This window comes from Pezoporus flaviventris, unplaced genomic scaffold, assembly GCF_033815535.1.
Source record: "Pezoporus flaviventris isolate CSIRO_AGI_PZ_B2104156 unplaced genomic scaffold, CSIRO_AGI_Pfla_v1 ptg000007l, whole genome shotgun sequence".
NCBI classification, from domain to species: Eukaryota; Metazoa; Chordata; class Aves; order Psittaciformes; family Psittacidae; genus Pezoporus; species Pezoporus flaviventris.
This window is the reverse complement of record NW_026892555.1, coordinates 52,474,976-52,487,349: the sequence shown is the minus strand read 5'-3', so window position 1 is coordinate 52,487,349 and position 12,374 is coordinate 52,474,976. Positions and strand designations below refer to the sequence as shown.

Below are 12,374 nucleotides of genomic sequence, written 5' to 3'. Positions count from 1 at the left end.
TAATGAAAACATTTTAGAGTCAAAAGAGTAGTAAAATTGTTGTCGTTTATAAACACCAATGCAAACCAGAAGGTTCTCAGTCCTACACGTTCAGTGTAATAGATATTTGGAGAAGAGTGGGTACTTAAGTTTTGCACTGAAAGGCCTGATGCATGCATATGCTCAGCTTATAGGAATTTGTTCTCCACCATCAGAATCCAGAGCTTTACATTATCATGATACAAAGGTAAGAAAAGCAGAGATTTTTCTCCTTAAGAAAACTATCATCATATTCCCAGTTACTTTGAATGTCAAACAAATCTGAGCTCGATTCTGAGCTGCACACTGAGGTATGAGACATTGCCAAAGGTAATAAACCGTTCTCCATACCAGCAAATGGGATTCAGTTGTGAAGAAACACCTGAAGAAACCTTCTCCTCCAGAGAGGAAACGTCATTCCGTTTACAAACGTAGGCTTACCAGCTTCAGACTGCACACTAGCAGAACACATGGCAGCAAGTGACTTCTTATGAACAAGAAAATGGAAACACAAACAGGGGTGAAAAGAATGAAGTCTCGACCAAAGAGGCTGTAGGCACTATGTTCAGGAAAAACTTTCCACAGTAAGAGCAGTTAAGCTCTGAGACATAACCCTGTGACAAAAGAAAACTTCATCTTGAGTTTTTAAGGAACAAACAAAACAAACATGTCAGGAAAGTTAGAAGAGGAGCTTTAGGGTCAAGGGATGACCTCTAAGCCTCTCCCTTTCCTAACTGCTTCGGTCCTGTGATGAACAGTCACAGCATAAAAATGTAATAAACAAAAACACAAGGAAAAGAGTAATGGAAGTCACTTTAGACGGTAGTTAGCCAGCCACCTCCCAAAGCCTCACTGAAGGGCTGTCAAAGTTTCCTCAGGAAGTGACAAAGAAAAGAAACTTTGCCTCAGCCCCAAACCTGGCAATCCCTCCGGCGGCTGCCACACAGAGTTATGTCAGGACTTGGCAGAGAGCTGTAAATCACTCCTCCAGCCCACATAAAGACAATGTTGAGAGCCAAGGCACATGGCACTCAGCAGCCACAGCCAGATTAGGAAACCTGGCAGCCAGACACATCTCAGCACTGAAGCATGGCTCAGGAACACACCAGCCCTCCTCCTTCACCCCCTCAGGAGGGTGCTCACTCAGGGCAGAAACATCACTCCAGTCAAATGGGAGCTGCACTTCATTTCACTGCATAAACTGGGCTGTAGCTAAAACCTGCGCCACCCCAGGAAGAGGTAGTCTCTAATACAGGCAGAACTGCTGAGAACAACAGGCTGGACCAAGAGACCAGGAAGAGTTTGAGATGACAAGACAGGACTTGGAGCAGGTGCTCAATATTTGCACTTACAAAGATTAACATCTTCTGCGTGCAGATACCTCACTGCCCAGCAGCAATAATTTACTGTGGAAGCAGTTCAGGAGCAGGCTTGAGGCCACTTGCATACTCAAGACAGCATTAGAATTGCACCTCCGCAGCTCTTACACCTCAGGCTGTGAGGCACTGCACAATTAGGTAGGCATCCTGTTCCTGCCAGCCCACCATGTTCCTGTTCCTGCTAGCTGGAACCATCTCTCCTCAAAGAGCAGAGCATGCTTGAGTTCATGAATAACAAAGTGTGGCATCAACAAAGCCTGCCTCCCAAACTGACTCACCTACCCTTTACCTGCTCCAGTTTCCTCTCTGCGGTTCTCTTGCTGGTGTCACCTTCACCATCTAGAAACTCTAAGACCACCCCCTTCTTGCACACTACTCCAGGCTGCTCCAGATCGCTCCCATCACACCCACAGAGAGTTTTAAAAACCCCAAGATACTCTGGAGGAGGAGGAAGTGAAACGCAGATACCCAAATCCCAGTTTTGCTAGATTTACACTAAAACTTACAGGCCATGTTCCCTCATGGCAACGCAGGGCTACATTCAGAAGCTGATACTTACTCCCCACCTCTAGCACAATGGCTGCAGGCCAAACACTGAGCCTGGAGCACTGGGCTAGCTTATTGGGCCAGCAGCATGGAGTACAGCTCTGGCTTCTCTCTGTCAGTCTCTCCTCACCTTCCCATCTAGACCCCCTACAGCCATATGGGGCTTGTGGGAGAAGCTGGCTTTGAAAACATTGAGCCAGCTACAATTTTTCCTCATTGGGGAATTCTGAGGTGGCAGAAATTGCCCACGCCCATGCCCTTTGCACAGCTGAGGGCCACAGACCATCAGTGATCCTCCTGTCTTTTAGAGGGGCAGCCTAGGACTTTGTTCAGAAGTGAAGAGGGACACAGGTTTACAAACTGATTTAATCCCTATTTCTAATAAGCATATGAAGTAATCTTGGGACTTGGACATGCCCAGACCAGGGGGTCTACTGGATACAATGCAGATTAACCTACTAGGTCCAGGACCTACTGAACAGACAGCCGCCAAGATTTGGTAGACCTGAAAACACATTTTTGAGTTATCATCTAGTTTTCAAGCAGATCAGACTAACGTCTGCACTTGTTTACACAGACAGGTATGGACTTTCCCTGTCCTGGAATCTGTCAGAACTCCCTGAAGAGATTCATCATCTAAAGGATTCCTCTCTTTTGGGAAAACAGAGTGTTAACTTCCATAGTAAATGGGATGTCTATGATCAAAAGTAGATGGTTTTCTAGGATTATACCCTATTAAAACACAAGAAGGAGCATCTCAATAACTACTGGCATCTCTAACTACAGGCACTTAACATCTTCCTGAGTGTTCCCACTGCCACCCTGTCATTTTAATGAATCTACAGAGTAATTGCATACTCCTAGTAACACAGAGCTGCTTTATAGGTTTCTTTTCCTGTCTTAAAAGAAGTAAACAATTGCCTTGCAAAACCTCCAGTACATTTTCATGTTACAAACCATCAATAAATAATGGGCAAGAGGAACATCATCCCACAGGACAACTTCATCTCTATAAAATTACAGGATTTTCTGCTGGGAAATAAGACACATCCACATATTCTACCACAGACTCTTCATGTTTGTATAAACCACATTTATTTTGTCTCTGTGCCATTTTAAAAGTCAGCAGCAGGAATTCTCTCCGAGAAAAGACGAATGGTCACTGCCAAATACTTTGGGTTGAACTCTCCAGTGCCCTGGTACCACATCCTGCCACTGACTCCAGAGGCAATGTACCCACTCCGTCTGGGGTAAGTGTCAACACAAGTCAGAGAGAACTCGAGTGTCTGTATTTGCCTGGTTTGTTTTTTTTTTAATGTCCAACTCACTGATAATGCACGAAAGAGAATTCACTCTAAAAGGCGTTCATTCATGCAACTTTTCTGAATGCTTACAGAGATGGGGATCTAAAAGCAGCCTAACCTACACATGGTAATTTGGTATGTTTGATTTTAAATATATCAATAAATCACAGAACCGTTAGGGTTGGCAGGGGCCTCTGGAGATCATCCAGTCCAACCTTCTGCCAAGGCAGGGCCACCTACAGCAGGTTACACAGGAATGCGTCCAGGAAGGTTTTGGACGTCTCCAAAGGAGACCCCACGACCCCCCTGGGCAGCCTAAACAAAACCGACTAGTGATGCTCTGCTAGCAACCGTCAGCAGAGGAGACACTCTTCTCCAGCGGTGCTTGTAACAACCCGGTGAGCACAGTTTTGCTGTTAAACTCCCTGAGCGCAGGGCAGAGAGGGGGCAGGAGAGCCAAACTGCACAGCTAAGCACATTGCTGCTCCAGATGTGAAACGCACACACGGGCTCGCCAAACCGAGCAAAAAGGGGACGGGGGAAAAAGAAGAAAAATCAGCGGCAGAAAGGACATTCCCACAAGGAGCCGAGCAAAAGCCCTGAATAAACACAAGTGAATCATTAAACAAAGCACCGACACGGCACATGGGTGACACAGCGCGCCCGGGACAAGGAGCCGCCCAAAACGCCGTTTTCGGTGCCGCTTTCCTCCCTTTCGCGTCCCGCCGTCGCTGCGAGTGACAGGACAGCCAGGCCTACCGCGGGGTCTGCGGGCAGAGAAACCCTCCCGGACGCCTTTCGGAGCTCCGGCACCGGAGGAAGACCCTCCGCCGGAGCACCACCACCGCCGCCTCCCGCGCCCGGCAGAGCCGGCTCGGCGGCGGCCCCTCTCCGGGGAGCGCTGTGGGAGGCTCTCCCCTCGCATCACCAACCCCCAACCCGCTGCGCCCGTCTCACTTTTTAAAAGTTCAGAAACAAGGCATAACCTACACGTAAAAGGCCACCAAAGCCCCCCTTTCTCCTCCCCGCAGTGCGCGGGTGCCAAGTTTCGGCGTGGAGGAATCCACCGCGGGCGAGCCCCCTGCCCGGGACGGAGAGACGCAGCTCTCGACGGGAGGGAAAAAGAGAGAGGGGCTGGAAGCGCTCCCGTTTTTAGCAAGCGCCCCATCTCCCTCAGTCCCGACCTGCCAGGCGGCAAGGAAAGGAAAGGGGGTAAGCGAACCCTGCGGTCCCCTGTACTCACTCCAAGCAGACACACTTTCAGCTCGCGTATCGCCATCATCTGCTCGGGGCCCGGCCGCTCCACATCCCCCACCGCCGCCGCTCCGCACTGCCCCGCCGCGGCGCGCCACAACCCCCTCTGGCACCGGGGCCAGGGCCGGGACCGCGACCGGGGCCGCCCCCACCGCCGCAGCCGGTCACATGTGCGCGGCCCCGGCCCCGCCTCAGCGCTGCCCCCCGGCTGCCGATCGTCGCAGGTCCCGTCTGTGAGAGGCCTGTGGTGGGTCCGGGTCGTTTTAGGGGCTGGAGAAGCTGCTCTGCTCGGTGCTGCGCCCTGGAACAGGGTTGTGAGCGGGGAGAGCGCGTGTTGTGAGGGGAACAACTGGGGAGAGAGTTGTGCATCCTTCATGGGCTGCACGTACCCTTAGACCCACACACCATGTGTTGGTCTAGACACCGGGTTTGCACTGCTGCGGCAGGAAACGATCTGAATCCATCCACTGTATTTTTAAGTTTGCCTTTACATATGCAGATAAACCTTTAAAAGGATAACTTTAAAAGAGAAACCTTTGAAAGAATAACTCTGTTCTTATGCAATCCTACTAATACATACCCGGTTTTGGTTACACCAGTCAGCCTTGGGTTGATGGTAGGGCTGCACTCCGTGATTGAAAAGTTATGCTAAATATTATATCACAGCGAGTATTAGGGCTGAAATCAATGGGGTGTGTGTGTGTGTGTGTGTGTGTGTGTGTGTGTGTGTAACCACTCTTCTCAGTCCCAAAGTCCCAGAGTTTATAGAGAAGAATTGCATGCTATAACCCCAGAAAGCAGAAGTGCGTTGTCTGCCAGGTATTTCAAGTGATAACCTCTACTGTGCTTACAGTTCTATTTTATTTTTTTTTCATTAATGTATCAGAATTGCTAAAGGGAAATGAAGGAAATCTCGATTAGTCATTGTGAGATTACTGCCACGTCATTAAGAGCTTCCTGCCCATAAACTGCTGTAGTGTTCATTATGTCACTAATTAGTTCCACATGGGGTCCTCTGCTCCCACTGGTAGCCTCTTCCAGAGCTCCCGAATCCTAGGCCAAGGCAATGCTTGGAGCAGAGTAGTTGTTTTCCCCAAGGAGGAGAACACAAAGCGTTTCTAGTGGAGTATCACAGCCTGTCAGGAGAGAGTGTCAAAAGGGAAATCAAAGGAGACGCTCAGCAGAGATGCTTGTGATTTAATTAAGCTTTGATTTATTTCTTTTAAGAGAATTTAGTGAAGAGAAACAAAACACAGCAGGTTTTCAAACAGCCAAGAGTATTGCTGGGAGTCTGTCTGCTCATTGCTTTTCCACAAGAATGTGTTATACAATGAAGTCTTTCAATAAGTAAATAGGATACACTCACTGAAACAGAACAATTGCAGTTTGCACTCAAAGCACAACTAATTTAAAGCAGCTTGACATTTCAGCTCGTAATTAGCTCTACAAATACGAATTTTTAAGGTTTTTACACCATCCTACCCCCATCCTTTCTTTCAGTTTTCAGTCAAAGTTTAATGTTGCTCCTGTAACTTTGATTCAGACTTTTCCACTGTTGAGAGACTGAGATTCACAGACAGTGCTGTGGTTAGGGATCACCTTTCCATAAATTCTTCTCTTTTTTTTTTTTTTTTGTCACGTCTTTAAACGTTTCCATGTCTTTCATGTATCCCATTAGTCATCTAGCCCTTTGGTCCCGATTTTGGAATTCTTGAAGTTGGGGATTTTTGCTCAATGCACACATAAAATGTTATATCAGCCAAATTAATTTCAGCAAAAAACACGTGAATTACATTAGATTCTAATCTACATTAGATTGTGGATTACAGAAGGAGGCCGAGTGTGTTCAAAGCTGTTCTGTGTCACAAGCACAGCTTGAGGGCTTGTCCATAGGGATGCTCGGATTAAGCTGCAATGATGTAATGGCAATGAGAGCATCCACAGAACAGATTAATGTGCTTTACTGTATGTGCATTGACTCTGCAGCTTTAACTGAGGCGCCTGAACTTTCCAAAGCCTCTCAATGCAGGCATGCACTAGAGTGCAATTAATAAAGTTCCAGTTTGGGAGAGCACTTGCTTAAGCCTCTCCATTTTCAAGATGGTAATACATCCCACCAACTTCAAAGGCATGTGAGTACGTGCCTAATTGCTGCCTTGACTCAGTACCACTGTAATAAAAACCAGCACAAGTCAGATTCCCATCTTTCTTCTTATCTGGGGAAACTGCTTCTCAGATACACAGTGGTGAGACAGGAGCCCTCACTAAGGAAGGGATAAAGCCCAGCCCTCAAAAGCTTACTTCTGAATATAGCAGATAACCAATTAGCTACTTTCAAATAAGCAAATTGTTTAAAACAGTAGCACAAAGGTGACCCCGTGGAAGCTGTTCAGGCTGAAACACCATGAGAGACAGTGTTAGGAAGGGCAATTTTACTTGCACAGGCAAAAAATCTGAAGAGCGAAACAAAAAAAAAAGAACAACCGGAGAAAAAAAAACAACCTACTGTACTTGTTTAAACAGAGTCCAGGAACCACAACAAAAAAGAGGGAGGGAATATCCCCCCAAATTAGAGAGATAAGAGAAAAACAACAATACAAACAGACATGTACTCCAGTATTAAAAAAAGCTCATGACGTTCATTCTTCCAGGAACTGGCATAATCTGTGTGTTTGTCTGCATGCAAGACGCTGTGGTCAGGAAAACATTTTTGAGGAATTGGTCATGTTGCAGTGTTTTCAAATGGCTGGTTAAAAGCAAAGAAAAACATCCTAAAGGTTGCCTTTTTGTCCCTTTTGTAGCCTCTCATCCAATGAATAATTACAGGTTTTGAAGCAGTGATTTACCTCATTTCTTTCTACCCAACTGTATATTCCTTCTGGGAAATAGAAAGTCAGGGGGCTTTGTTTTTCAGCAGCCTTCCCTTAAAGGTTCAAGTAATCTGTTCTCTCTTCAGAAATCACTTTCTTTAGTTTCCAGAAGCCAGACCATCCTTTATCTTATTCTCATTTTATATCAGTGCAATTGCACTGATCTCAAATTCATTGAGATATTTAGGTCCTCAGAGGGGTGCTCAAGCCAGCAAGATGTGATCTGGCTCAAGGTGCTTTCTGAGTGTGATAATTGGAAAGTTTGTTCAGGCCTGTCTAGAAATTCAAGGTAGCACTAGTCTTGGGAGGGTAGGACTGATTCATCCTTCACTTTGTCTTTCTTTTTGTTTTGCTTACACAGCTAAAGTGGAACTATCCTATCACTCACTCAAGGTTTTTTTTTTCAGTTTAGCACCACTGCTTTCATGTAATAGCGAAAGAAGACAGCCTCCTGCTTAGAGGCACAAGACCAGGAGTGCAGAAGACTAAGTTATTCTCCTCCTGCATGCAGCATTGCCTTGCTGTGAGATCTGGGGTTGGGTACCTAACCTGGCTCTGTCCTGCCATGTGGTCCTCCAGCAGTCATAGAATCATAGAATCATAGAATAGTTAGGGTTGGAAAGGACCTTAAGATCATCTAGTTCCAACCCCCCTGCCATGGGCAGGGACACTTTACACTAAACCATGTCACCCAAGGCTCTGTCCAACCTGGTCTTGAACACTGCCAGGGATGGAGCATTCACAACCTCCCTGGGCAACCCATTCCAGTGCCTCACCATGCTCACAGTAAAGAATGTCCTCCTTATATCCAATCTAAACTTCCCCTGTTTAAGTTTTAACCCGTTACCCCTTGTCCTATAGCTGCAGTCCCTAATGAAGAGTCCCTCCCCAGCATCCTTATAGGCCCCCTTCAGATACTTCCAGGCTGCTATGAGGTCTCCATGCAGCCTTCTCTTCTCCAGGCTGAACAGCCCCAACTTTCTCAGCCTGTCTTCATACTGGGGCTGCTGCTGCTTCCCTTCTCTTTGCCCCTATGCACATATTCCTGCCCCTCTGTGCCTCATGCTGGTAGAAAACTAGTCCTATGTTTAAAAGTTCTCTACAACCTCAGTCTCTTCCTCTCTAGAAGTGGTGCAGTGGTATTTACCTAGCCTGTATTCGTAGGAAACTGGATGTTTGTGAGTTGCTGGCCATGTTCCCAGACTTACGGAAGCATCTGCCTTCCTCCTCCTGCTCTCTCTCTGGTGAGTGACCTAGGTAGAGAAAGATGAGTCCAAGACCTTGATGCACACCCAGCTCCCAGAACTGCTGTTGTCTGTCCCAAGCACCTGATGAGTTACTTCCTTTCTCCCACTGTTGCTTTCTGTCTTGATTTCTTGGCAAGCATCTTCCCCACACAAAAATGTTATCCCTCCTCTTCACTGTGGAGTTCAGTCCAGGCCCTCCTACTATGGGCTGCCATCCCAGCTCTTATTCCCCAGACATGGAGCAGGAGGCAAGTTAACTCTGTGCTGCCTGGGGAGAAATACCTCTGCATCCCATGGATGACACAAATGTGCAATACAGTAATGACTGCTGCCACAGACAGCAGACATTTCGCTGGTGCCTGTCCAAGGAACTGCCAAAATCTCTTAAAATGAAAGCAGCTGCTGCTGAGCAAGCAGTTCTTTGAGCAGGAGGGACAGCTTGCAGATCAGACCCTCGTTCTTGTGCAAAATCCAGTGGTTACGAAATTCTGGAAGTGGCTAAAATTCTGGAAGATGCTATTTTTTGTTTACTTAATCACCACAATGGTTAGAAAAGGGCTGCTCTGGGAAGCCAGCATGAGATTCCTGCCCGAGATGAAAACCAGAGAAGTACAGGAATGACCTGGTGGAAATTCAGAGCCTGATTTTGATTTCAGTCACATAGGTCTTAAGCCACTGCAATTTTTTGAACTTCAGTTGGGCTATTCCACTTCATTTCACATGCAAAAAGTGAATTAGGCCCCAGAAGAATCTGCAGCTGCCTGTTACTTCATTTTATTGTAGTGTTGCTTCATGTTTTAACATCTCTTGTTTGTGGCATTTATATGGTCCAGTTGCTCCCTCCCAAAGAGAAAATCTGATGGGAAAGGACAGAAGGGAATAAACTTCTGCAAGAACCTACTTGTAGCTCCACTGCCAAATCCTTTGAAAAGCAGCATTATTGCTGTTGAAAAAAAACCCCTGTTCGTATAAAGCTTACTGGCATGCTTCTTGATAGACCTTGTATCAGATGCACTGTTCCTAAAGTGCCTGAGGAATATTTTTGGCAGAATAGGTGTACGTTTGTTGAGAGGGTCAAATTTACTCTACTGGTATGCTGTTAATCCCCAGGGCAATCTCCTGTTACAGGAGAATGGTAGTGAGTAGTCATGCAAGCTCTCTCATTCTTTGCAAGTGATGTGCCAGTGTCCCAAGCTGGTGACAGCACTGCATTTCTCCACTGAGACTGTCAGGTGGGGAAAGAATCAAAAAAGGTTTCTTTTCTTGCACCTGAAAAACAGAAACTGAGATACAACTTCAGAACACTACATATACTATAGGCAATTAGGCACCAAGAAAGGGCAGGAAATAGCTAAAGCAAAATATCAGATCCAAAAATAGATAAAAATTTAGCTTTAGATAGATTTATTCTGGAAGTTAGGAGAAGGGCTTTCCAAGGCTTTGGAAAATTTTTCTAATAGTAGCTGTCAGAGCAACAAACAAAAAGAAAACTGATTTAAAAGTAGAGCTTTTTATACATAAAAAGAAATCTCTGAGATGACCTGAAATAACACAAGTCAGAACTCAGTGATCCAATAGATTATATGTCCATATTGCCAAGTAAATTTGCCAGTCAACACCAGCTGCTGACGTTGGACATCAGGCTTGATATGTCATGAGTGAATCAAGTTAGAGCTCTTTCTACTGAGACTGAAATCACTAATGTGTTTCATTTAGTCCAGCAAAAGCCATCCAGCTGCTCTGGCTTGTATATTACCTTCAGCCTGTATATGACTAATACAGGATGAATTCATAAAATCAATTCCTGATGAAAGCTCCATATCTTATTATCAATCTCCTTTTTCATATGAACCTCATGAAAATACTGATGTGAGCCCATGATGCTGTATGAGCAGCAATATGTTACGTTCTATACAAAAATATGCATGAGCATGCAGGTGTTTGCAATGTAAACACCAATCCAAACAAAAGGTTGTTGTGATTTTGTGTACTGAGGTGCAGTTCAAAACAAGGGGCTCACTGACTGTGGGCATTTGAGGTTGCAGTTCGGTAGTGTCTGTACCTATTGTAACATGTTTTGTTTTGCACATCCTTTCTTCAGACTTCCAATTTGGAGTACAGTTTGAGAACACAGCATGATGGTTATTATGAGTGAGTCCAGGAAGGTGACGTGAACTGTCTCAGTTTACTTCTGGTGGTTTGCTCCATTCTTTTCATGCTTCTATATAGCTGATACCTGTCAGTTGCTGCTTGAAAAGGGAATGTAAAGATAAGCTTCACCCAACCAGACGCTGTCTGATTGGAGTGATAATTGGAGAGAGATCTCTATTTTAAAATGCAGGGAGATTTTGCGGCAGGACAGTGATACCTTCTTGCCTTGCAGCTCACTGCGGGAGCAGCCCAGTGAGGGTCTCATAAATTACTACTGTATTTACTGAATAGTACGGCTGTTTCCTTCTAGCAGTATATTCCATAGTGCACTATTCTCATAAAGAATAGCGTAGTATCTACTGGCTAGCTTTGCCCACTTTACCACCATTAGATTTGTATGGGGTGAAGGACCCTGTGTTTACTACCAAATGAAAGGAAGGCATCCACAATTCTCCTTTTAATTAAGCCTAGCCTTGTAAACTATGAAAAGGGTATTATATTAAGGCCAATGTTTTACTGTCAAGCAAGTAGGCTTCTATTGTGCATATTGCCAAGGAGAGATAACAGGCCTCTTATACTGTCAGAAATTTGTCCTGCCAAGTGGTAGTAGCAGTGTCTAAAACATGCCCAGTGTGTGTGTGCTGCCAGCCAGAGAAGGTTTGAACCTCACATTGATTTCTCTCATTAAATCATCAGGCAGTGAATGCACGTAGACAGGTACTTCCTCTGGTTACAGAAGACCCAAACAGGGATCTTCCAAACAAGGGTCAAATTAACATTTTCAAATGGAAATGCATCTATCCATTCTGAGCTTACAGTGGTTTAGGTGGCGAGTAGGGTGTCTGTAGGCAGCTTGTGGTGTCACTCTTATCTTTCTGTCTGCATTGGTTGGAACTGGGGTGTTCATGAGGCAACTGAAAAGGAGAAATTAAAATTTGTAGGCCAGGTGGTGACTGAAGAGACATACCTTGTGGGCTAAACTTGACTTGTTTGTTTAGATTTAACTGCGAGAGGGTTCTTTGCAGTCCAAACAGTAAATAGGAAAACAACCTGAGAAAGAAATCTCATAGGAAGAAAAAGCTGATTAAGAAATTCTTATCAATCAAAACAATCTTCTACAGCATGAAAGTTAAGAGTTCCTAACTTTATTTCTTTTTTCCCTGTTTCTGCTCTGAACAAAATTTTTGTGTGTTTGAATGAGTTTCAGTCTGAGTTTGGGAATGCGACCTCTCCTTTTCCCACTGCCAGTCTAAACAGTCCTGAAATGAGAAGGATGTTTGAAATAAACTCCAAATCCCATTTTGGGTCTGTGTTCTTTATGAGGACTAATTAACTCTTAAAGAAGACTGTAGCTTTGCGAAGTTTTGGACACACAAATTATAATTATTGCTGTTATGATGCCTGTATTTTTCTTTTTCAGGACAAATACTTGCTTAATATTTATTCCAATTTCCATGTACATCAGTGGTAATACTGGCTGTTTATGGACTTCACAATGTGCCTCCAACACAGATATAATCTGAATTTGTTCAAAACTAAAAATAAATGAGAAGTCTGTATGTTTTGTAGGTTTTTGAATATTTACTAATTAAATGCACTACTTGA

General features: G+C 45.0%; 1 protein-coding gene and 1 long non-coding RNA gene across 2 annotated transcripts in view; one reads left to right on the top strand and one right to left on the bottom strand.

Annotated features, from left to right (window-relative positions):
* RAB31 (RAB31, member RAS oncogene family) overlaps positions 1–4,674 on the bottom strand; it is a 61,000-nt gene extending 56,326 nt beyond the window's left edge. The window contains exon 1 of the mRNA XM_061448802.1: positions 4,491–4,674. Within this exon, the coding sequence (XP_061304786.1) occupies positions 4,491–4,529 (39 nt within the window). The 5' untranslated portion in view covers positions 4,530–4,674. The remainder of the gene's footprint in view (positions 1–4,490) is intronic.
* A 3,701-nt stretch (positions 4,675–8,375) lies between these two features.
* On the top strand, positions 8,376–12,374 carry LOC133266372 (uncharacterized). The gene is made up of 2 exons (XR_009742347.1): positions 8,376–10,783; positions 11,466–12,374. It is a non-coding gene; the product is annotated as an uncharacterized LOC133266372 (long non-coding RNA).